Source organism: Mesoplodon densirostris, chromosome 12 (assembly GCF_025265405.1).
Source record: "Mesoplodon densirostris isolate mMesDen1 chromosome 12, mMesDen1 primary haplotype, whole genome shotgun sequence".
In the NCBI taxonomy this organism is placed as follows: domain Eukaryota; kingdom Metazoa; phylum Chordata; class Mammalia; order Artiodactyla; family Ziphiidae; genus Mesoplodon; species Mesoplodon densirostris.
The window spans coordinates 49,503,985-49,531,531 of record NC_082672.1 but is presented as its reverse complement, the minus strand read 5'-3'; the positions used below and the strand labels follow the sequence as shown (position 1 = coordinate 49,531,531).

At 37.6% G+C, this 27,547-nt stretch overlaps 1 protein-coding gene across 2 annotated transcripts in view; it reads right to left on the bottom strand.

Annotated features, from left to right (window-relative positions):
* CDK19 (cyclin dependent kinase 19) overlaps positions 1 to 27,547 on the bottom strand; it is a 181,723-nt gene that overhangs the window by 43,662 nt on the left and 110,514 nt on the right. For both annotated transcript variants that reach the window (XM_060115056.1, XM_060115057.1), the window contains 2 exons: positions 5,456 to 5,566; positions 3,605 to 3,745 (listed from right to left, as the gene is read on the bottom strand). In XM_060115056.1, coding sequence (XP_059971039.1) covers positions 3,605 to 3,745; positions 5,456 to 5,566 — 252 coding nt within the window. The remainder of the gene's footprint in view (positions 1 to 3,604; positions 3,746 to 5,455; positions 5,567 to 27,547) is intronic.

The following is a 27,547-nucleotide window of genomic DNA, read 5'->3' as shown; positions in this document are numbered from 1 at the left end:
TAATGCCATTTGCAGCAACACAGATGCAACTAGAGATTATCATACCAAGGGAAGCAAGTCAGAAAGAGAAAGACAAATACCAAAGGATATCACTTATATGTGGAATCTAAAGTATGACACAAATGAACCTATCTATGAAACAGAAACAGACTCACAGACATAGGGAACAGACTGGTGGTTGCCAAGGGGGAGGGGGTTGGGGGAGGGATGGAGTGGGAGGTTGAGGTTAGCAGATGTAAGCTTTTATATATAGAATAGATAAACAACAAGGTCCTACTGTATAACACAGGGAACTATATTCAATATCCTATGATAAACCATAACGGAAAAGAATATTTTTAATAAGAATGTGTGTGTGTGTGTGTATAAATAAATATAACTGAATCACTTTGCTGTACAGCAGAAATTAACACAACGTTGTAAATCAACTATACTTCAATTAAAAACATACATATTGTGTCCATGCTATGGATGAAGTAATAATAATCAATGGGGCTTCCCTGGTGGCGCAGTGGTTGAGAGTCTGCCTGCCGATGCAGGGGACGTGGGTTTGTGCCCCGGTCCGGGAAGATCCCACATGCCACGGAGCAGCTGGGCCTGTGAGCCATGGCCGCTGAGCCTGTGCGTCCAGAGCCTGTGCTCCGCAATGGGAGAGGCCACAGCAGTGAGAGGCCTGCGTACCGCAAAACAAAACAAAAAAACCCAAAAAACAAAAACTACTACTACTACTAGTAATAATCAATGGTGGCTTCTTTAATGGGGAAAAATAATTTCATTTGGGGAAAAAAAAACTTCATTCTGTTGCTCACAAACTTTTAGCACTTAAAAACAAACAAACTCCCTAGCCTGATATTTAGGGCCTTCCTCGATCAGGCTCCAACCCATATCTTCCTAGTCTTACTTCATATTACCCTAATTCAGCTTATCCATTTTTGAGCCAGACAGAACTACACACTGTTTCTGGGATAATTCAAGTGCTTTCTCGCCTCAGAAATGTTACATCCAACACTCCATTAGGTTACCCTCATCTCTCAAATCTCTATTTAAATTCTACTCATCCTTCAAAGTCCAGCTCAAATGGCACCTCTCTGAAGCTTGTCCTTATTCCCCCACTCAGAACCCCTTCTAACCCTGAATAGCATTTAGTCTGTACTTCTCACATTGCCATGTTCACATTCTCTCTCGTCTATCGGGTAGTAAAATTGTTTGTGTACATGTCGTTATTTCTTCTCTCAGACTAAACTCCTAAGAAGGGCTTGATACAGTCATGTTTGTACTGTCCTCACCCTTTCATGCTTTGCACATACAAGGAAATAATAAAAATTTATTTGGGAAGTGTGCTGAATACATATGTTACCTGATCCAAAAACATGCCGTAGTAATTAATATTCTTACTGATATTCATTCACTAAGGAAATATTTACTCAGTACCTATTGTGTACTGGAGCAGTAGTGTACCAAAATGAGTCATAGACTCCACTCACTCAATAAGTTTATGGCCTAGAACATCTTCTAGACATCTATATAAATTACTATAGTACTGATAGTCAAATGCCAGAAGAGAAGTAAAGATGAAGTACAACAGCAACCAACAAGGAGGAGAGATTATTTCTAAGTAATGATGGATATGAGGATAAGTTTTAACATTTGTGCAGGTCCTGAAAGACAGGTAATACTTGAGTATGTGGAGACGGGGTAAGGAGTTTTAGCAGGAGAAATAAAGGCCACTGAGGCAGGAACTCTCAGGAGGATCCAGGGAACAATCAATAGTTAAACAGTACAGTGTAAGTAAAAGATTACAGGGATATAGAAGAAAATTTTTAAAGGCAGTTATGGCTATACCTGAGAAGACCTCAAAAGCCAAAAAAGGAACTATTGCTTTAGTCTGTAAGCAATGAGGAACTGTTTCAAAGTCCTTAAGCAGGGGCTGAGTAATTATTCACAAGATCTGAAGTGGACTGGAAGGGAAAGAGATTGTTGATAAGGAGACAAGTTAAGAGGCTAGCACCATACTACAAGAAAAAGATAATAAAGGCCTGAACTAGGAATGAGGCACTAGGAATGGAAACAGATGAATGGAAGAGATATTTTAGAGGTGAAACTGACAGGACTAGGCAAGTTCTGGATGTCGAGTACAAGGGTCTGCAAGTGGTAAAAGAACTTTCTAGGCTAGGAGGCGGGTGCTGCCATAACCAAAATAGAGGACACTAAAGCAGCAGCAAGTTTGGATGGGAGAAAACTGAGTCCTGGTTATATTAGGTTTTAGTACCACTGGATATTCGGGCAGTGACATCACAAATAAAATGTGCTAATCTATGCTATTTAGAACAAAATATACAATTTCGTGACAAAAAGAGAAGAGTTGAGATCAGTTAATCTTCAGTAAAGGATTCTGATCAATGATTCAAACATGAATATGACCTCAAAAATATAACTCACATAGGCTATGTTATATACAGCAAATTAAAATCTAAAACCATTTATGACAGAAAGTTTGACCTAGAACAACTTCATGTACCCAAGAATCATTTTAAAACATGCTGATTCACGGGTAATAGTAACGTGGATAAGTGGAAGGCTTTGAGAACCGTAGTTTAAAATTATGAGGTGAAATGCTTCTATTGAAATGGTAAATGCATCTTTGTGGTCCCTGTCATTTGGCCCCAATGTAACTTCAATGCCACATCAAGAGATGCTCAAGCCAGAAGACTAGGCCTGACTGACAAGGTAGCAAGGGGTACTATCTAGATTCCGTTATGTATTCATTCCTTTCTATAATAAATACTTCTCCTCAATTAAAAAAATTGAGTCGACCTAGATCTATCCCTACTATATCCCTAGAATCTGCAAAAGCCTAAGCAAAATAAAACTTGCAACTATAAACTCAGTGGTATTACAGCTATTAAGTACCCATATTTCTTAAGAACAAAAAATCTCATCAACATAAACTAAAATGATAACAATGAAAAGATGAATAAAATAACCTGACATTAATAAATGTTTGTTGTGTGTGTACTGAGTAAAAAAGTAAAATCAAACATCAAACATTTGAATTATGGATAATATGCCTAATAAGTAGTAATATATTTCCCCTGTTAGATTTACTTATTTACTTATTGTTAATACTAATAACATTCTATTTACTGGAGGCAGTGTCATTATTTCAGTTTAGCTTTGAAAACAATGTGAACTCAGTCTTTAATTATTTAAGTGTTACTAATGGTGAGCAAAATTACAAAAAACAAAATGGATCAAAAGGTACTTGTTTCGCATATGGCCATTCCATTAAGATTATGCTCATCCTAAATCAACTATACTCCAGTAAAAATTTAAAAAAACAAAAATTATGCCAATCATTTGTTGAAAATCACAATGACGTTTTATAGCTGTGCGTAAATGTAAGGGAAGAAAGAACATACACCACAAGTTAATAATGGTAATCTTTTGATCATAGGCTTATGGCGATTTTTATTTCCTTCTTTTTTGCTTATGTGCATTTTCAAATTTTTCTATAATTCATGTTCATCATAACTGTACCAAGAAGAAAAGATATTTTTGAAAAGAGAAAGACACATATTGAGAGATTTAAAAGAAACATACTTACCAGATCTCTGTGAAGCACCCAATTTGCATGGAGGTAATGGATACCGTCAAGAATCTGGTAAAGTAATGATTTAACCATAGATCTTGGCAACTGCATGGGCTTTTTATTTGCTTTTGATGCACGATGAAACTTAATAATATGCTAAAAATTAAAAAATATATATTATAATAACATAGTCTTTGCCTGTGTCAATAAAACAATCAAGGCTGCAATAAATTCTCTACATTTTAAGGTTACTTATTAAAGGCCAATAATGACACAAAGAAAAATAATTTGAATAATAAGATCAAACCAAAACAGAATCTATACTGAGGGTAAATATGACAGTATTAATGTGGTTATAATGACTAGATTTACTGAAACCATTAAGATTTTCATTAAATAAAACCAAGAAGTAAAAAGGGTTGGTATTTAAAAATCTGCCTAAAAAATAGTATTAGTTGTATTCTCTACTGACAGAAAGAGTAAACAAAAGGAAAAAAACCCTGTAAATCTTTCCTATTTCATAAAAAGTTAGTGCATTTGGGTAATATCACTGGCTATATGTATTACGAGAATTATTGGAAAGTTCACCTTCTTTGGCACATAATGAAATTAGGATATATTCTTAGTAGTCAATATTAAATAGCAAATCACTACTAGAAAGGAGCAGGGAGAGAAAAAAGGAGAATTCAGTCCCATTGAAATAAATACAACCAGATCATAATATTCCAATTTTTATGTACACATGTTACATTGTGGGTCATAAAAACTTTGTAATGAAGGGGAAGAAATTCTACCTGCGCCCACCCCTCACACCCACCTCCATCTCCACTCCACCCTTGTCCAAAACGTGCCAAAATGGGTACTAAATATCCACGGCAGAGGAGATTCTTGTCAATATCTGCTATAAGAGCATAAACTGAAATCTCCTTCAAGCCCTATGAGTTTGCTAAAGTTATTCCTAAAAAGATTTACAATTTTTATAGATGACAAACCACACTATATTGAATCAAACTTTAATTATCCAGGGCTTCCCTGGTGGCGCAGTGGTTGAGAGTCCGCCTGCCGATGCAGGGGACACGGGTTCGTGCCCCGGTCTGGGAGGATCCCACATGCCGTGGAGCGGCTGGGCCCGTGAGCCATGGCCGCTGAGCCTGCGCGTCCGGAGCCTGTGCTCCGCAACGGGAGAGGCCACAACAGCGAGAGGCCCGTGTACCGCAAAAAAAAAAAAAAAAAATTTAATTATCCAAAATTTGAACTTACTTCCAAATTGGAATTTTTTTTACTTTTGGCAACTCCTGGGATAAAATGTTTAAATGCCCTGATTCCTAACTTTATACATTTGGAATTAAAAATTTTGGCTTCTTCTATATATTGATAAAAACAACCCTAATATTTGCAAAACCGTAGGTATTCTTCCAGTTGGTGGAGTCCATTTTAAATGGCAAAATGCTGACTGCAAGATTGACCTTAATTTAGAGAGAGAAACTATTCACAAGTACATAACACAAGTACACAAGTACATAACTGGTTAAATTTGAACTACTGTGTGGACCACAAAAGAAAGCATTTTCACTACACATATTAGTAAACTGCCATTAATTGCTTGCATAAAATTACAATTTCCCACTCAGTAAGATTTTTTGAAGTGAAATTTCTGAATGTTACAAATACTATCTTCTCAGTAAAATAGGATGTTAATGTTTATTGCTCTACTTTTAAATCAAAATTTACATTTAGTGTATTTATTTTGAACTATGGTCAACAGAGCAAGTTTTCCTTTCTGTGCATTAGCAGTATGGAGCACATACATTTATTTCTTCATACCTATATAAAATTACTCTAAAAATAAAGTGAGTTTAGACTTACCCATAAATCATGCTCAGCATAATCAAACAGCAGCCACACCTTCCTGTCACTGTGAGAAAGGAACACCTTCTGCAGGGCGATCACATTAGGGTGCTTCAATTCTCGCAAAAGCTGAATGCAAGAGGAAGAGAGGGGTCACTATCCTGTTAGCAAGGGTGGGGGATGATGCACTTCCCATAACTTCAAAATGAAATTTTTGAAAATTTAGACAATCCAGATAAGCAACATTAAACACACACACACACACATGCACACCCAAATACCTCTACTCAGAGATAAGCTTTGTTAACATCTTGGTGCATTTCTTTCCGATCCTTTTTCTATGTGTATATGTGTGTGTGGTTTTTTGTTTTTTTTTTTGCGGTATGCGGGCCTCTCACTGTTGTGGCCTCTCCCGTTGCGGAGCACAGGCTCCGGACGCGCAGGCTCAGTGGCCATGGCTCACACGCCCAGCTGCTCCGCGGCATGTGGGATCTTCCCGGACCGGGGCACGAACCCGTGTCCCCTGCATCGGCAGGCAGACTCTCAACCACTGCACCACCAGGGAAGCCCTATGTGTGTGTTTTTAAAATGGGATCCTTTTACATGGTAAAAGCAAAAGTAATATCATATTGCTAAATAATTAAATATATTTTACATGTGAGTATTTTCTTTTTTAACTAGAGGAAAAACTTCTTGGGAAGCAGAAATACTGTTTGTATCCACTCCAGCACAGTATGTGCTCAATAAATATTAGACAAAAGAAGGAAAGATATTTAACAATCCCTAACTTATCCATGCCTAGAGCATGAGACTGAGGTTTTTTAGAAGAGTAATGAGTGTAAAGGAATGACTCTCAAACCCACTGATAAAAATTGGTGTGGAGAAGAGGTCCTGTAAATAGGGAAAAGAATAGGCCTACACAAAGCAGAAAGCTTCAAGCTGGACTCTGATAAGAAGAAGGAAAGACAGACCAGATCAGCAAGTGAAAACTTAGTACTTGGCACATAGCAGGCAGTTGCTTGATAAAATATTTAGCAACAATAACATTAGCTGCTCAAGGTGAAAGCCTTATAAATATGCCTGCCTCACGCTGTCCTTAACCAGGGTTCAGACTTAATAGGTAGAAACATACTCAGTTTGATAAATATTTCAAATGCCTTTTAAATGTAAAGCTCTGTGGAAGATACAAACAGGGAGAGTATATAAATTGTTTTTCTCACACTTAATCCTCCTAACAACACTATGATGCACACAGAAGCTGAGGTTCAGTGTAATAAAAATAACTGGAGCAAAGTTCAACGTTAGAAAGAGAAGAGGTTTGGATTTAGATAGATCTGCCTGATTCCAAAGTCCATGCTTTTTCCAGTTCAGCTAAAGTCCTTGTCTTCAATTCCTACAATGTGGTAGGGAAGACAGACGTACAAATAGATCAATGAGGCAGAGAGAAATAAATCACTTAGCTATCTTAATAACTTGAAATGAGTAGCGCATACCTTGAATGCTTGTGCTGGAATCATGTCAAAGTCATCTGAACTCCACCTCTGGAACTTTTATAGGCCACTTCCCAGTTGTGTATTTCTTCACTACTTTCAATAGATTTCTCCATTCTCTCATTTTGCCTCTGTCACTCAGCTCTTTCTCTTCACCTACACCTTGACAACCTTGCTGGAAGGTGCTCTATCAGCTATAACTTGGGCATGATTCCCAGATGTGACTCCCTGGGTTCTCCCTCCAAACCATATGCCCTGGAACACAGCTAAGAAAGAAAAGTAGGATGGGCTGAGCTGCCCCTAGCAGGCCTTTATTTCTCACAGCCTGCCTCAGGATTCTACCTGTATTTCTTGTTGCATGTAGGTGAGAAAGGAGGAGCTGGAAGAAAAATGACCAGGGAAGATACAACGGTCCTACTCCCTTGCTGAGGGGTAGGGTTGAGGGGGTGCAGAATTAGGTGGGTGCTCAGCTATCAGCTACTGTCTCTGCTCCCATGGCCTAAGAAATCTTAAGCAGTCCTGCTTCTGGCTTCAGATGCAAATGTTACACATCATATGTTCCTAATTAATAATGGAATCAGAGAAAGCAGCATTTTAGAGGAATGCAGAGCTATATTCAGACAGTTTCCTGCTTATTGAACGCTTTAGGCTCCTAGACTCAGTCAAATAATGTGTTTAATGATGACCCCACTTGCCATGGTCAACCTTGCTACTGATGAACTTAGAAAATTTGATTTTATTAAGTGTCTACCCAGAATATATGTTCTCTTTCCTGCTTGCTGGGGAAGGAAAGGTGAAACTCACTTCTGCATCTAAACCAGGCTCTTGAAACACCAAACACTGGCACAGACCCCTGAACCCTGGACCCCACTTGTCTGGGAGAGGGCACGTCACATGTAGCAATATTTAATCAATATCTCTAAAAAAATTATGTGTTTTGTGACTACAAATTACTGATCCCTCTACAATGAATCTACCTTAAGTCCTATGTTTGAACATTATTTTGAATAGGTTATACATCTACATAGTTCAAAAATCAAAAGTACATAAAAGGAGATACAATCAGATGTCTCCATTATCACTCCTGCCCCCAGTAACCACAGACCCTCTTGCCTCCTAGAAGTAACAACTTTTATTAGTTACTTGTTAATCTTTCCAGTGTTTGCTTATGCCAATAAAAGCAAATATGAATATTTACACAAAAGATAGCACCTATTTATTTTTAACTTTATCCTGTAAATCTCTCATTACCAGTACAATATTAGTTTATAGAAATCCTTCTGTTCTTTCTTACAGCTCCATGGTATTTCCAGGTCACTTTTTTTGTGGTAAAATATATATAACATAAAATTTACCATTTTAACTATTTTTAAATATGCAGTTCAGTGGCATTAAGTACATTCATATTGTTGTGTAAGAACCACCACTGTATCCTTTCTCCAGAATGTTTTCACAAAGTGAAACTCTGCCAGTATGCATCTCCCATTCCCAGCCCCTGGTATCTGCTATTCTATTTTCTGTCTCTACGAATTTGACTATTCCAGGTACCTCATATAAATGGATCTGTTCAATATTTGTTCTTTTGTGTCTGGCTTTTTTCACTTAACATGTCTTCAAGATTCATCCATGTTGTAGCATGTATCAGAATTTCCTTCCTTTTTAAGGCTAAGTAATATTTCATCATATGTACACACCACATTTTCTTATTCATTCATCCCTCCCATCATCCCATGGACATTTGAGTTGATTCCACCTTTTGGCTATTATGAATAATGCTGCCTGGAAGACTGATGTACAAATATCTGTTTGAGTCCTTGCTTTCAATTCTTTTATATACTCAGAAGTAGAATTGCTGGACCCTATAGTAATTCTATGTTTGATTTTTTTGAGGAATTTCCATTCATTCAGGTTACCTTTTAATGTGACATACAGGAAGGAAGAGGGTAAAGTTTGAAACTGCATCCATTTACTAGAAAATTTCCCCTTATCCCCAAAATTGCATTATACAGCAACATACACTTTCCATTTCTGCATACCTATTATGCCTTTTCTACCCTACAGGTCTTTTTTTTTTTTTCCGGCCACACCACACAGCATGTGGGATCTTAGTTCCCCAACCAGGAATCAAACCCGTGCCCCCTGCAGTGGAAGTGCAGAGTACTGACCACTGGACCACCAGGGAATTCCAACCCTTCAAGTCTTTATAAGTCACTAAATATCAATGTGAAGGCAGGCTGAGGCTAATAAATATCAAACTATGTCTGTTTCGTTCCCTCTCCTAATTCATTTTTCACTCTATAGCCAGAGTGGTGTTTCAAAAATACAGAGTTGCAGCCATGAAAAAAGAAGGAAATTTTGCCATTTGCAGCAACATGGATGGACCTGGAGGGTATTATGCTAAGTGAAATAGGTCAGACAGAGAAAGACAAATACTGTCTTACATGTGGAATACACTTACATGTGGAATCTAAAAAATACAACAAACTAGTGACCACAACAGAAAAGAAGCAGACTCACTGATATAGAGAACAAACTAATGGTCACCAGTGCAGAGAAGGGGGGAGGGGCAATATAGGGATAGGGGATTAAGAGGTACAAACTATTATGCATAACATAAGCTACAAGGACATATTGTACAACACAGGGAATATAGCCAATATTTTATAATAACTATAAATAGAGAATAACCTTTAAAATTGTGAAAGACTAATATTATACGCCTGTAACATATAATATTGTACATCAGCTATACTTCAATTAAACAAAAAGAAATCGATCATCTCTGTCACTAGGGAAAGAACTGAGGAAGTAAAGCAAGAGATAAGGCAAAGGGCAAATAATAAGGAGGCTTGTAGGCCATGCAGAAGTGTCACCAGCAAGGTTCACCAATAGCACTAGAAACATGCTGGGTACAGTGGGTTAGTGGAGAAGTCAGCTGATATAAAAGGTACCACGCTATGACTTTCTTCCGTGCATGTCTCATGGTTGGGCCACTGAATGAGTGACTTTGGGGGTGATGGAGCTTAGGATGACTCAGATTTGACTTCCCTGAATCATCTGTACTTGATATGTATTTATCTTAGTAGACTTGATATGTATTTGTATTAGTAAACTTTTATACAGTTTTAACTGTTTACATCCACCTCCTCTAGTAGACCATAGGCTCTTTGAGGACAAACACAATTTAAAATATATCTCTACAGGGACTAGCACAGTGTGTGGCATATAGAAGGAGCTTTTTAAAGTGATCTCATCCAGTTTGGAGGCTTTAAATGTCACCTGTACGTATTAACTCCCAAATGTTTATTTCTAGCCCACACATATTCCCTGAAGTGCAGCTATGCATGTATATATAACTGCCTCAACATCTCTACTTGAATGGCTAAAAGCCGATACGGAGGTTGTGATCTCCACCTCCCCTGCCCTCTTCTCCAACTGCTCTTCCCCAATCTCAGTTAGAAGCAACTCCATCGTTCCAGTTACTCAGGCAAAAAAAATCTCATCTACTTCAGCTCAATCCTCAATATCACCTCCTCAAGTCTTCTACAGTCCTTCTATTTAAAATGATAACCACCCCTCTGCATCTTTATTTTTCTGCAAAGTACTATCACTATCAAATATACTATAGTTCTATATCCCTTATCTATAATTCTAGAGAGCTCAGAAAACCAAAAGCTTTCTAGTAACTCAGGTAGGAAAAAAAATTTACACTTCAGTGGAAAACTGCATTGTCGAAGGCACATCATTTCAGGTTATCTGATTCTGATTCTATGGAAGCTATTTTACAACTCTGTACATTATAGATAATTGACAATGATGCAGAATAAGTCATGTCTATCTACACGCAAATTCTGTGCTATCCAGTAGATGTTCGCTGACTTCCCTCTCCCATTGTGGGATTTGCTAGTTTTGCCTTAATTTGCACATCATTTTAATATTCCTGATCTATAAATGTGTCTGTCCTATGGATTCTTCTTTGAATGGGTTATAACACCTACTTGCTTCCTTCATTTAATAAGTTAAATAAAATCTTTAAAATGTGTTCATTTTACATCTGAATCACAGTCATAATTTTACCTATTTTGAAAACTACCCTTTAATACTCATTTTATAGAAGTATCTCATTTGCACTAACATGAAGCAGCTATAGTCTTTATTTAGTCCATTGAGTGTGAATGCTCATACTTTTATTACAAAAGAAATATTAATAGGTTTGGTTACTGCATCAGAATTCCCCCTGGGTGTTAGGTAATACATAATATATATACCACATTATCTTTCTAACAATAATTTACTTTATGTTGTTTATTGTCTGTTTCTCTCCATTAACATATAAACTCCATGAAGGCAAAGTTTCCACTGGTTTTATATCCCCAGTGCTTAAAATGGTACCTAGCACACAGTAAGTACTCAATAAATATTTGTTAAAAGAATTAAATCTACTGAACTTACCTGGTTCTTACAAAATCAACCAGTAAATAGCTTGGAATATTATAAAACATTGCTATCCTTTCAAAAGGCGTTTTGAGAGATTTTGTTTTTAATAAATTGAATAGACTGTGTCTAAAATAGTTCTTCTAGGGACTCTAACTTTCCACAAGCTCCATTTACTTTAGGCTTAAAAAGGAATTTTTCTCTCAACTAGCACCCACTCTAGCAAAAGTATGAGTGCTGGCTTGATGTAAAGAGCAGAAACATAGCTCTTAATGGCTCAGGGTGAGATCTTCAACCTGGTACAGAACCGGAAGAGCCAAGGGGTACTATGAGGGTGTTCCTTGAAAGGACTGTGAATGCAATAAATGCTACAAAATCCTGAAGAAAATGATACATAGGAACAGAGAACAAAGGGAGACACACTGAGGAACTAAAGCCCAGATTAATCAAATCACTGTTTACTCGCCACATTAAAGTGTATTCTGTCTCTATTTACTGAAACAAACAAATAAAAAAGTAAATTTCTCTACTGCTATTTACTGAAGAAACAAATGAGCAAAAACGGTAAACAACACAAATGGCCAGCCAATAGTCAGAAAACTGATAATTATGGTATATCTACATATCACAGTCTCAAATATATATGCCAAAAGTTTTTAAATACATGAGAAAAGACTTTTGCTCTAATGCTATAATAAAAGGCCGTGTGGTGATCGTTTTGTAATGTACAGAAATATCGAATTACTATGTTGTGCACCTGGAACAAAGATAGTATTGTAGGTCAATTATACTTCAATTTTTTAAAATCAGAGAAAGGGAAAAATATGTGTTTTTTTTTTTCCCTAGCCAGGCACACTGGTACAGAATTTCCCATTTATTTGCCTTTATCAGATTTAAATTTCATCTTTTATTTTGGAGGAGGGTGAAGAGCATCAGAATACGCCACTCCAAAATATGACACTTTGGCATAAGAATGATTTTGAGCTGAAGGCATTTGAGATTCAACAGATGCAGAAAGGAGCCTTCCTGCAGCTTCCCTTATCTGACTAAAAGTAGAAACTCTAAGAATTGAGGACTGCCATAAATCCCCTCTCCCAGGGAAGTTTTATGACCATGAAGAAGACAGAAAGTCAGCATTGCCTTGGACCAGCACAAACAAGCCATGCTAAGATAGCCCTTATCTTCCACTGGTTTCCCCTATACATTTACCTTCCCACAGTTTGCAGCCCCCAGAAGTCTAAAAACCCTTTCCTTTGTCTTGTAATGTCTCTGAAATGTATTGCTCTTTGTTAAAGATGACATCAGGTCTCAGGCCTACCCATTTCTTGGCATCTTCATTTCTTTTCTAGGAAAGCCCCTGTGTCACACAAAACTTAACATCAAATAAAATTTGTATGCTTTTCTCTTGTTAAAAAATAAATAATTAAAATAAATAAAGGCTTCAAAATATAAAATATGTTTATAAACCAGGAAATATATCAAAACGTCAAGGTAGTTATCTCTGGGTGGTGGGATTATGTGTGATTTTTCTTTCTTCCTATTTTCTATTTTACAAGTTTTCTAAATGAGCATTACTCTTATAATGTACACATACACGTGAGCACACAAGCACACACACACACACACACACACAAAGAGAAAAGATAGCTCTTTCTCTCCAGAAATCTACCTGCTAAGATATCAATACTATCATGCTAGCTAAGCTTCTTACACAGTTGATCTGAGAAGGGATAAAAGAAAGGAGATGATCATGCTTGTACTTTCCTGAATTCTTGGCAAAATCAGATTTTACCAATGGAGTTTAATCTCTTGTCACACAAATACTTGTTCAACATGACATCATGCAACTACAAATATGCTTTAATCACATAAAGAGCAGTTAAGTATAGCATGATTTTCCTGTGAAAATCCCACACTAAGTGATAACATCCCCTGTGCCAGACACTTAGAGTACTAATGTGATCCAAAAGGAGCCTAATGAAGAATGTGCAGTGGGCATGCCAAGACTTTTATCTGATCCCCCTTCCAGGGCATCTAAGTGACTATAAAAAGTGTCTACCCTTCACTATCCTAAACATAAAACAATCTAAAGCTATAATCCTAAACTTTTTTTCTAAAGCACTACTTAGGATCCTGACTCCATTGAGCCTTGTGCTAGACTAACATTTACAGAATCCATTTGTATTTTTATCCACACATCTTTCTTCCTCTTTCATCCGTACTTTCTGTTCTCCAAGTCTCTGATGCCCCCAGGGCTTCCAGAGTTTTCTTTTTCAGGGTATCTAATTGGAAAGGGTCCTCTTATACTTCAATAACTCACTTATCTCAAAGTAAATCCAATTTTTTATTCTTATTTGATCTGTTATAAGTAACGGTATGATTCATTTGACCATTGATCTTTATTTTTAGAAAACTTTATTTTAGAGACTTCCCTGGGGGCGCAGTGGTTAAGAATCCGCCTGCCAATGAAGGGGACACAGGTTGGATCCCTGGTCCAGGAAGATCCCACATGCCGTGGAGCAACTAAGCCCTTGTGCCACAATGACTGAGCCTGCGCTCTAGAGCCTGTGTGCCACAACTACTGAAGCCCGCGCACCTAGAGCCATGCTCCACAACAAGAGAAGCCACCGCAATGAGAAGCCCGCGCACCGCAACAAAGCGTGGCCCCTGCTTGCCGCAACTAGAGAAAAGCCCGCGCGCAGCAACGAAGACTCAACACAGCCATAAATAAATAAATAAATATTTTTTTTAAAAAAAAGAAAACTTTATTTTAGAAAGCACTCATGGAGTGTATCTTTTTTTTTAATGTGTAACCCTCCCCTCTGCAAAAAAAAAAAAAAAAATGACGATAAATGAGGAAACGTACTTTATGGCAAATAGGAGATTCACCTAACTTCAAAATGCCCCAGCATTCCTAAACTGAAATTTAAAAACTTACATTTTGAAACCTGACACTTTCACACCTGTGACAACCTTTTTGGAAGGACTTTTCAAGCACGTAGATACATTATAACCTTCCAGCAGGTGGCACTCATACGCTGAAGAGGGGTCTATAAAACAGTAAACCAGCCCCGGTTCAAGGTGGCCCTAAACTTTCTGCTTTATTTTACTCTAGTGACACTGCTTAGGTACCAGTCAGAAGCTTCAAGGAGGTCAATGTTCCCCATCGCCACCCGACAGAAGTAATAGTGAGGTAGCAAGTATAATGCAAAAAGTACAGATTTTAGAATTCAGAGACCTGAGTTTAAGCCCTGACCCAGCTGTATGACATAAGGCAAGTTGCTTAACCCCTCTAAGCGTTATGGAGGAATAAAAATATCTACTGACAAACACACATATTCTGTAAGGATTTAAGAAATGTACATTAACTACATAACACAATGCTTAGAAAATATTAAATACTTGACAAATTATAGTTATTACTCTTATACCTACCACTATTGGCAAGAATGTTATGAGGACTACATGAGATAACAGATGTAGAATGCCTGGCATGCTACAAGTTCTTGGCAAACAATAGCTGTTACTTATGCTGTACATAAGTGAGAAAGGTTAAGCACTCCAGGCAGTCAGAGATACTTGTTTGAGAGATGCTGCAATGGGAAATGCCATCTCATCTCCTTCCCAAAGTGCCTAAAACACTCCTCTAGTAGATTCTATAATAATAGTATAGCTATAGGAAAGTTATTTTGCTTTCCATTTGCAACAAACAATCTAGTTTCCTCTTCTCTGACTTCAAGTACTACATGTACTTGGTCTGAGAAAAATATTTGAAACCAAGTGCAGTCTGTAAGAAATAAGTTTACATCCCCTTGACTACAAGAGTATATATGTTCTTTTAAAATATGAGTATTTAATCTTTTATGTAACATATTTCATATGAGAAAATTGGATACACTTCTTGGATACAGGAAACTGGTTGAATAAATTAAGGTCCATCCCTACAGCAGAATATTATATAGCCATTAAAAAGAATGCAGTAAGAATAAGATAGACCTGTATTTTTGGTTTGGAATGATTAGTAAGAAATAGTACTAAGTGATAAAGATGGAACAGAATATATAGCATCCCTTGGTATTTTTAAAAGATATACATACATGCTGGTATATGCTTAAAAAGCACTGGTAAGGCCAGAAGTCATCTGCAGTAGTTACTTTTCAATGGCACTCTGAGTATATAAACTTTAAATATAAAAAATAAAACAGATACAAATCAAAATAGTTTACAAAGTAAAACCTAAATTACTTGGAATTCTCAGGGGCATTCTGATTCATTGAGGGACAATCAGAAAATCTTTTCTTGCTTCAATGATCCTTGCTGAAAACCTTCCTTACCTTCACAATTATCAAAACTAAATTTCTTTGACTTTAGGCATATTTTTAGTGTTTTGGGGTTTCAGTAAATATGAACTCATAGCAAATGTTTATTTCCTCCTCATTTATCCTTCTTTCTCCTTGAAATAAAATGAGGAGAAAAAAAAACTAACTTATTCAGATCCTGCCTTAAAAAGAAAAAAAGTATTTTCTTATTCCCCTCTGTCTCTAGTCCTCTTTTCCTTTTCCTCTATTCTGCAGTCTCTTTTGATACCTTACCCATGTGTCTGAGGTTTAGCTACTACTTCTATTGAGAATCTCAAACCTCTATCTTTACCCCTAATCTCACCCCTAAACTCTAACATCAGTTTCCAACTGTGCATTCTATATATCCATATGGAAATCCCACTGTGCCTCAAAACCCACAGATCCAAAACTGAACATCACTTGCCCACCTCCACCCAAGAATAGTGGGTCCACTATTCTTGCAATCACACCAATATGTCCCAATCACCAAGGCAAATTCAAAACCTTAAAACCAATCAGTGTTCAGTTACTGAAGAAGTGTTATATACTCCACCTTTTAAATATCACTCATGAATTCTCACCTTGACAATTAAAATAAACCTTTAACTGGTATTTATACATGTGCTCTTGTCTCTGCCTGGAAACATCTTCCCTATCCTCTTCACCTGATTAACGCTTACTTGCTTTTTAGAAAGGACTAATTTATCACTGCCTCTAAAAAGCCTTCCCTGAAACTCCTAGTCCAAGTGGGTGCCTCTCTCCTGTGTTTCCTTCCATCCTGTATTTCTCTTAACATGCCACTAATTAAATAAAATTATAATGTAGTTTAATTATCTATCTCCCCTAATAGATTGTAAGGTTCTAGAATGCAGGAACTATGTCTTCCATCTCTACATTTCCATTGTCTACAAGCCTGACCCAGGGTTGGTATTTAACAAAGGGTGTCTGAATTAATGAGTGATAATCTATCGCCTATATTTTCATGCATATCACCTACATCTCATGCACTGACATCAAGATATCTTCCTAAAATGAAAAGTCTAATAATGTTAATTCTCCCATCCTAAAATCTTAAATGGCTTCAAAGGTAAAACTCCCAAATAAAACATTCAAAACCATTCACTCCAAAGGCTAAATCTATTTTTCCTACAAATAATTTATTGAGGGGGGGGGAGACTGAGATTCAAGATAAAACTGCACTGTAAAGATTTTAACCAGGGCTTTCCTGGTGGCGCAGTGGTTGAGAGCCCTCCTGCCAACGCAGGGGACACGGGTTCGTGCCCTGGTCCGGGAAGATCCCACATGCCACGGAGCTGCTGGGCCCATGAGCCATGGCCCGACCCTGCGCTCCGCAACGGGAGAGGCCACAACAGTGAGAGGCCTGCGTACCGCAAAAAAAAAAAAAAAAAAGATTTTAACCAGAAACGAGGCAGGTAGATAAGATCCAACTTAAGGACCAGGGAGCTTTGCCCTGATAAAGGGAGTGTCATAACTGGCATAAGTTGTGGCCTTCACCTTTGGGATACTCCCTTTACAATCATCATGAATGGGCTCCCAAGGTCTCCACTGCACAGAATTCTACCCATTACCTAGTGTGTCTTGTAAAGCCTTGCCCTGGGACATGGGGATGTGGCAGAAACATGATGGAAAGTACCCATCAGGTAGCAATGACTTTAAAAAGTCAAAATTCATTAATAAACATTTAAGTGCCCAGCAAATTTCAGGCACAGAGAGCCTCAGGGAGTTTATGGCTTAATAGAGACCAAAGAGAAGGCAGATAAAGCAAATAATTTTAAAACTATAATTATGATGAGGCTATTAAGAAAAATACAGAATACGCATATACAGCAAACATAACCTAGTCTGGAAAGTCAGAGAAGGTACTCCTAATGAAGTATGCTTGTTGGAAAGAGGGAACTGAGAATTACAGAGACTCAACCAGCAAGAAAAGTGTACTAGCAGATATTCTCATCATGTCATGAATATACCGAATCTAAGAACTCCTTCATTACTCATCTTCTAGGAGTAAATATTAAATGAAATCCCTACTTTATTCTAAATTTGCTATGGCAGACTTCTATCATATGTAATAGAGCATAGCTCTCTTCTTTCCAGATGAATATTTATAAAACCACTTATAGCACAGGACCTGGCACAAAGTAGGCACTCAACAAGTTTTCTTGAATAAGAAAATGAAAGCAATGGTACATAAATTGGTTTTCAAACACGTTGGTTAGATGACATTTATCCCACATTGAGAGAATATTGTTTTCAAAACTTCCATTATCAACAAGAAACTGACAAACAAAATTAAATAAGAATGTTCAAAAAAGTTAATGTCTGGGGGCCTCCCTGGTGGCGCAGTGGTTGGGAGTCCGCCTGCCGATGCAGGGGATGCGGGTTCGTGCCCCGGTCTGGGGGGATCCCATATGCCGCGGAGCGGCTGGGCCCGTGAGCCATGGCCGCTGGGCCTGCGCGTCCGGAGCCTGTGCTCTGCAACGGGAGAGGCCACGACAGTGAGAGGCCCGCATACCGCAAAAAGAAAAAAAAAAAAAAAGTTAATGTCTGAAAAATAACTTGAAATTGGTAATTAATTAATTCAGCAAAATAATACAGTAGTAGTTTTATCTTAGATGCCCATAATAAACCTTATTTTTATCTCACTGCACTCTCAAGCTATCTGGTTTTACATCTAACCCATATCTTTATAACTTGGGGTGGCAAAAAGTTCATTCGGGTTTTCCGTTAAGATGTTATGGAAAAATCTGAATGGACTTTTTTGGCCAACCCAATACATTTCTAAAATGCACAGTTTACATTTTCTTTAGTAAAAACAGGCAGCCAAGTAGCCCTGGAATTCATCTCTTCCCCCCCCCCGCCCCCCCAATTCCTAGACAGTGCTGGCTGAGGATGTATAGGGAGGGGGCAAGGCTTTTGCTTTCTGAAGGAACTTGTCTAATGTGTGTTAGATGTTCCACTTTTCAGAATGACTGGTATTATCAATGGTCTGACAACCCACCCCAGATGCTACAACGAAATGTACTAACATTTATAATTTATAGCTAAGGGTTTTAATTAAGTATTAATGGCTAAATTATCAGGACCAATAATCCAATGTATTTCATATCACTGTGCTTATAGAGAAGATAAATGCAGTGAAGTCAAGGCTCAAATAAATTAATCATTTGTAGTTCCTGAAGACCTCACAGGAATTTTAACAGTAGTAATAAGGAAAGCTACTAAATGATCTAACCAAAATATAATCCAGGAAATGTCTACTGTATTGTTTCCATTAAATAGAAAATCTACTTCCTTCCTCCTCTGCTAAGAAATCTTTATATGCATTATGAGAAAACATAGAGGGGGATGAGTTTCCACAATGAAATAAATTACTTCTTTTCTTTCTTTTAAAATTATTTCTTTTATTATTTTCTTTTAAACATCTACTAGATTTAATCAATAAATTCTATTTCTACTGAGTGTTAACTTTAATTTTTTTTAAATAACTACAATGTGACATATGTGGTTTTTATGAAAATATGTTAAACACTGATTAGGAAAAAACTAGAAATCCCTATAATAATTAAAATAGTTCAGGGCTTCCCCGGTGGCTCAGTGGTTAGGAATCCACCTGCCAGTGCGGGGGACACGGGTTCGAGCCCTGGTCCGGGAAGATCCCACATGCCGCGGAGCCCATGCTCTGCAACAAGAGAAGCCACTGCAACGAGAAGCCCGCGCACCACAACTAGGACCCAATGCAGCCAAAAATAAATAAAATAAAATAAAATAAATAGGGCTTCCCTGGTGGCGCAGTGGTTGAGAGTCCGCCTGCCGGTGCAGGGGACGTGGGTTTGTGCCCACGTCTGGGAGGATCCCACATGCTGCAGAGCGGCTGGGCCCGTGAGCCATGGCCGCTGAGCCTGCGCGTCCGGAGCCTGTGCTCCGCAACGGGAGAGGCCACAACAGTGAGAGGCCCGCGTACCACAAAAAAAAAAAAAAAAAGTTCACAATACTATAACTTTCCATAATTTTGTGTTTAGCAGAGCACATATGCAAAAAGGACAACATAAAAGTAAGCTTTCTGTGAATGATTTTGGAGCTTTGAAATTTAATGTCTACTCAAGGCTGTTTGCAATGTACATATAAAATGTGAAATCTCACTAGACGGTCCTCTTTGAAATGTTCTTCTCCAACATAAGTTCTGATCACACTCTTTAAACTTAAAACAAACAAACATCCACTCTGGGGAAAGCTCCTTTTAAATAAAATCCACAGGGAAAAGGTGGATTAATTTGACTACAAAACTATCTTGCACAGAAAATATATTCTAAACAAAGGCTAACAACAAACTTGGAGAACATCACCAAACTGTAGGACATTAGAGGGAATTTGCTTGATTTATAGAGGTTATAAAAAATCATTAAGAAAAAAAGAAAAACACTTCAACAGTGGGTAGGGAATACGAATAGACATTTTAAAAAATAGATATAAATTTAAATAGTCAAAAATTATATGAAAATGTGGCTATCTCACTTAATTTAAGAATACAAATTGAAGCAATGGAGACATATTTTTCATCTATCAGACTGGGGAATTTTTTAAAAGCTTAATAGTATCTAAGTGGTATCAAGAGGAAACTGATTGAATAAATTAAGGTCTATCCCTACAGCAGAATATTAAATAGCCATTAAAAGAATGCAGTAAGAATAAGATAGATCTGTATTTCTGGTGTTATTAAGTGATAAACATGGAACAGAATGTATAGCATCCCTTGCTGTTTTTAAAAGGTATACATGTGCTAGCATATGCATAAAAAGCATTGGTAAGGCCAGAAGAAGTCATCTATAGTAGTTACTTTTGTGCAGGAGGACTAGGTTGAGGAAAGTAGAAGTGTAAAATTTTTCACTTTAAATCTTTCTATATCTTTTGAATTCTTATTATGTTTATATATTCTTATCACTCATATTTTTCTTTAATATTTCTGAAATGTTAACAGGAGTTACCAAGAGGAACAAATTATGAATAATTTTGATTTGCTACCCTATAATGTTCTACAATTTTTAAAAATTAATTTTTAGAAAAATCTACTCTAAGATATTGTCAAACTACAACTTATAACCCATTAGTGGATTATGAAATCAGTTTAGTGAGTTGCAAACAGCATTCCCCACCCCCACTCCCCAAGTGAAATCACTGAACTGGACTGGAATAGAAAATAATTGAAAACACCAGTGCACGAAATAGGTTATGAGCAAGACAGAGCACCAGAGCAAGAGTGGATCACAGTCCAAAAGTGTGAAAACCACTGCTCTAGGATATTATGTTAAAAAGTATTTTGAATAGAGCATTCAGGAAAAATCTTAACAACCTTATAATTTCCATTTCAAAACCAAGAATTGTTTTATATTAAACTGAGTTTTTATGTGTCAATTCTTACTTAGTACAACCAACTTGAAAAACAGTACTAGTTGAAATAGTAATGAAGAAAAAATGTAATTCCCAAAAGTCACAGAGAAAACTCTAAAAAGAAGAAAAAGATGTATTAATAAGACACAGATGACATACGCTAGGACTTGAATGAATTCTAAAAAATGAATCTATCTATATATATTTGGAATGGCCCCCCCACTGTAACTTATACATATTAATAATCTCTGGAATTGACAAGATTGAAATTAAAAGTTTAGTTAAGATTGTTTATAAAGAGATCACCAAAATAACAGATTTTTGAAAATGCTAGGCTATCTCAGAATTTTAGAATACTGACAAAAGACCACATAGCTCAGATACACGTACAACAGATCATGAGGGCATGTATTTTAAGTTGTTTTTTGGTGTCAAAGGATGTGTTTGTTCTGGTTACAAGCACAATCTATTGCCTAATTGCCTGTTTGATAAGAGCAGATAACTACAAAATGACTAGCCAGGATTAGGAACATAGTGCAGTCCCTAAATTAAAGGACTACAGGGCAATGAAATCAAAAGACTTTGGTTACCAAAGGGGAAAGGTCGGGGGGAGGATAAATTAGGAGTTTGGGATTAACATATAAACACTATTACGTATAAAATAGATGATCAATAAGGACCTACTGTATAGCATAGGGAACTCTATTCAATACTCTGTAATAACCTATACGGGAAAGGAATCTGAAAAAGAATGGATATAATGTATATGTATAACTTAATCACTCTGCTGTACACCTGAAACTAACACAACATTGGAAATCAAGTATACGCCAATATAAAATAAAAATTAAATTAAAAAAAGACTTTGTTTTCACTAACATGGCAACCACACCATGTATTTTATGCAGCCAGAGCACCCACAGAAAGCTTGTTTTTTAATTTTACTAACTTTCGTTTCATGTATCTTTACGACTTACCTTACATTATCTTTTTCTCCCTTTTATCCACCCCCCATCCTTCACTAGCCTTGCCAGCTGTCTACTTCCTTTGTTCCTTTCCATTCATTAAGGACTTTACTATTAACAATCTCATGCCCTTCAAAACCCCTATGGCAATTATATGTACCACTCATTTGGAATTTAACAAATGACCTCTTGAATTATTTACATTTTTATACATATCCTAATGGTTTTTTTTTGGGGGGGGGTTGTTGTTTTTATTTTTTATTTTTTTGCGGTACGCGGGCCTCTCACTGCTGTGGCCTCTCTCGTTGCGGAGCACAGGCTCTGGACGCGCAGGCTCAGTGGCCATGGCTCATGGGCCCAGCGGCTCCGTGGCATGTGGGATCCTCCCGGACCGGGGCATGAACCCATGTCCCCTGCATCAGCAGACGGACTCCCAACCACTGCGCCACCAGGGAAGCCCCCTAATGTTTTTATATAGAGATATATACCTATATTAACTACTTGGTAAACTGTATGGTCATTCCATATATGAGTATAGTCAGTATCAGTAAATCCTTTTAGTTATATTTTTAAGTTCTCATATAACCTAGAAGTCAAAAGTTGTTCAAGGCATAGGTTCCATGACTAAATAAATTTAGATAATTTATATATGCCCCAGGAGTGTGGAAGCACAGGCCAAGGCTAATGCTGGAAGCGATGAGGCCAACAGGTCTAAACCAGAGAGGGAGGGAGGATAGTACCTGACATGGGTAACAGCAATAAGGATAGAAAGATGGATAAAAAGAGGGCAGGACAGAATCAGTAGGATTTAGTAACTGATAGGCTGATGGCAAATGATCTAGGATACTATAAGCAAGTGAATAGATAATGTTACAAATTTCAGAAAAAGCATTACAGCTTTGAGGTGGAGAGAAATGTTGACTTTAGAACCAGACCTAATGAGTTTGAGATGTCCATGGGGCATACCGATAATGGTCTTGGATATGGATCTGGAACTCAGCAGACAGCACTCAACTGGAGGCAGAAAAACTGGGCAGTCATTAGCACAGAGATGAAGTTGCCCAGGAAGTGTTTCCATGAGAAGATGAGAAGGTCAATTAGCAGAGAGCTCTTTTGAGGCAAAAACACACACACATATTTAAGGGACTGAAAAAGAGGCATTTAAGAGAAAGGACCACACAAAGACTCAGAATATGTGCTCAAGAAGTAGAAGTCTCCTTCTCTGAGGAGAGAAAAATGTACTGTTATAAAATCCAAGAAGAATTTCCTTCCTCTCAGAAGGGAGAACAGATAATGATTTCAAATGTTGAGAGAAGTGTCTACTGGATTTGTCAACCTCTGTCGGAGGTATGGAGGAAGCTTAAAAAGAATAGTTTTCTCCACTGAAACTATAAATTCCATGAGGATAGATGTCATGCTTGTCTTACTCACCGTTATTTACTTCAAGGAGAACAAGGCCAGTCATGTGGTGGGCACTCAATAAATACTTTTTGAACCAAGGTGGAAGGTGGAAACAAATCCGTATTACAACAAAAGCTTGGCTGCCCTTGATAGTTAATGGTGAGGAGAAACCACTTGGTTATGAATGGAGGGGCACTAAGGGCTCAGAGAGGTGATTTTATACTGTTTTGCTCTGTTACTATAGGAGAGACTTCAACATTTTTTAAATATATATAGAGAAAAATCCATAGAGATGTAAGAAAAAGTAAACATCTGCTCAGATGTTCGCATATGACCATTTCCAGAATTATTTGCTAATGTTAGCCCAAATGAATATCTAACTGGCTGAAGATTTGAATTTTTTAAAAAAAAATGTGTAGAAGAAAAACAAATCAAGGGCTCCCCTTGTGGCACAGTGGTTAAGAATCCATCTGCCAATGTAGGGGACACAGGTTCGAGCCCTGGTCCGGGAAGATCCCACATGCCCCGGAGCAACTAGGCCTGTGCACCACAGCCACTGAGCTTATGCTCTAGAGCTTGCAAGCCACAACTACTGAGCCCACGTGCTGCAACTACTGAAGCCTGCACGCATAGAGCCCGTGCTCTGCAACAAGAGAAGCCACTGCAGTGAGAAGCCTGCACACTGCAACAAAGAGTAGCGCCCGCTCACTGCAACTAGAGAAAGCCCGTGCACAGCAACAAAGACCCAACGCAGCCAAAAATAAATAAATAAAATAAATTTTTTTAAAAAATCAAGCAACATAGGATTATGATACAGAACGGCCTCCTTATGAGCGAGTGAGTATGGTGAAATCAACTATTAAACCACTAGATCTTTTCCCAGCTTCCTCCCTTCCTTTACTTGTAAACTCACAAATTCTTTAAAGATGTCCCTGTAACAGTGGCAACAAGACCTTGTGAAAGTCATTGGTTGGTAAGGCTGAGGTGGTGAGGAGGGGGAAGAACTAAGGGAAAAGGAAAGGAAAAAGAAGGAGGTGAAAAATCCTTTACGAAGGGTATTCTTCAGTCAGGAACTACTACTAACATAGTCTCAGTTGTCAATGTAGTGATATGGTAAGATCCACACCATATAAAAAACAAAAAACATGACCTCACATAAACTCCCATGGTTCAGAACACCTCAATTTTAAATCTATGCAATCTATTAAATGTGAGCACTTTCTTGAAAAATCTGATCAAAAAAAATAATGCTACTTTGTCAGCAGTTTCTCTTATCCTAAAAATATTCCTGAAAATATCAACACTGAAGTTCCTTGACAATCCTGATTCACCAGCTTTCTCACTGGCTGGCCTCTTGCTTGCATCCTACCTCGGCCACACCAAACCACCTCTAGGCTACCTGATGCACCACGCTGCCTCAAACCACAGCTCTTTCCTTGCCAGAAAGTAATTTACCCCAACCTGCAAATACTCAGACACTCACTTTCAAGCGTCAGCTCAAGCATCCTGTCCTTTCTTTAAAATTTTATTTATTTTTTTATACACATCAGTGTATACATGTCAATCCCAATCTCCCAATCCATCACACAATCACCTCCACCCCTCCGCGGCTTTCCCCCCTTGGTGTCCATACATTTGTTCTCTACATCTCTGTCTCAATTTCTGCCCTGCAAACCGGTTCATCTGTACCATTCTTCTAGGTTCCACATACATGTGTTAATATACGATATTTCTTTTTCCCTTTCTGACTTACTTCACTCTGTATGACACTCTCTAGATCCATCCACGTCTCAACAAATGACCCAATTTCATTCCTTTTTACGGCTGAGTAATATTCCATTGTATATATGTACCACATCTTCTTTATCCATTCATCTGTTGATGGGCATTTAGGTTGCTTCCATGACCTGGCTATTGTAAATAGTGCTGCAGTGAACACTGGGGTGCATGCATCTTTTTGAATTATGGCTTTCTCGGGTATATGCCCAGTAGTGGGATTGTTGGATCATATGGTAATTCTATTTTTAGTTTCTTAAGGAACCTCCATACTGTTCTCCATAGTGGTTGTATCAATTTACATTCCCACCAACAGTGCAAGAGGGTTCCCTTTTCTCCACACCCTACCCAGCATTTGTTGTTTGTAGATTTTCTGATGATGCCCATTCTAACTGGTGTGAGGTGATACCTCACTGTAGTTTTGATTTGCATTTCTCTAATAATTAGTGATGTTGAGCAGCTTTTCATGTGCTTATTGGCCATCTGTATGTCTTCTTTGGAGAAATGTCTATTTAGGTCTTCTGCCCATTTTTGGATTGGGTTGTTTGTTTTTTTAATATTGAGCTGCATGAGCTGTTTATATATTTTGCAAATTAATCCTTTCTCTGTTGATTCATTTGCAAATATTTTCTCCCATTTTGAGGGTTGTCTTTTGGTCTTGTTTATGGTTTCCTTTGCTGTGCAAAAGCTTTGAAGTTTCATTAAGTCCCATTTGTTTATTTTCGTTTTTATTTCCATTACTCTAGGAGGTGGATGAAAAAAGATCTTGCTGTGATTTATGTCAAAGAGTGTTCTTCCTATGTTTTCCTCTAAGAGTTTTATAGTGTCTGGTCTTACATTTAGGTCTCAAATCCATTTTGAGTTTATTTTTGTGTATGGTGTTAGGGAGTGTTCTAATTTCATTCTTTTACATGTAGCTGTCCAGTTTTCCCAGCACCACTTATCGAAGACTGTCTTTTCTCCATTGCATATCCTTGCCTCCTTTGTCATAGATGAATTGACCATAGGTGCATGGGTTTATCTCTGGGCTTTCTATCTTGTTCCATTGATCTATATTTCTGTTTTTGTGCCAGTATTGTCTTGATTACTGTAGCTTTGTAGTATAGTCTGAACTCAGGGAGTCTGATTCCTCCAGCTCCATTTTTTTCCCTCAAGACTGCTTTGGCTATTTGGGGTCTTTTGTGTCACCATACAAATTTTAAGATTTTTTGTTCTAGTTCTGTAAAAAATGCTATTGGTAATTTGATAGGGATTGCATTGAATCTGTAGATTGATTTGGGTAGTAGAGTCATTTTCACAATATTGATTCTTCCAATCCAAGAACATGGTATATCTCTCCATCTGTTTGTGTCATCTTTAATTTCTTTCATCAGTGTCTTATAGTTTTCTGCATACAGGTCTTTTGTCTCCCTGGGTAGGTTAATTCCTAGGTATTTTATTCTTTTTGTTGCAATGGTAAATGGGAGTGTTTCCTTAATTTCTCTTTCAGATTTTTCATCATTAGTGCATAGGAATTCAAGAGATTTCTGTGCATTAATTGTGCATCCTGCAACTTTACCAAATTCATTGATTAGCTCTAGTAGTTTTCTGGTGGCATCTTTAGGATTCTCTATGTATAGTATCATGTCATCTGCAAACAGTGACAGTTTTACTTCTTCTTTTCCAATTTGTATTCCTTTTATTTCTTTTTCTTCTCTGATTGCCGTGGCTAGGACTTACAAAACTATGTTGAATAATAGTGGTGAGAGTGGACATCCTTGTCTTGTTCCTGATCTTAGAGGAAATGCTTTCGGTTTTTCACCATTGAGAATGATGTTTGCTGTGGGTTTGTCATATATATGGCCTTTATTATGTTGAGGTAGATTCCCTCTTTGCCCACTTTCTGGAGAGTTTCTATCATAAATGGGTGTTGAATTTTGTCAGAAGCTTTTTCGGCATCTATTGAAATGATCATATGGTTTTTATTCTTCAATTTGTTAATGTGGTGTATCACATTGATTAACTTGCATATAATGAAGAATCCTAGCATCCCTGGGATAAATCCCACTTGACCATGGTGTATGATCCATTTAATGTGTTGTTGGATTCTGTTTCCTAGTATTTTGTTGAGGAGTTTTGCATCTATATTAATCAATGATATTGGTCTGTAATTTTCTTTTTTGGTAGTATCTTTGTCTGATTTTGGTATCAGGGTGATGGTGGCCTCACAGAATGAGTTTGGGAGTGTTCCTTCCTCTACATTTTTTTGGAAGAGTTTGAGAGGGATGGGTGTTAGCTCTTCTCTAAATGTTTGATAGA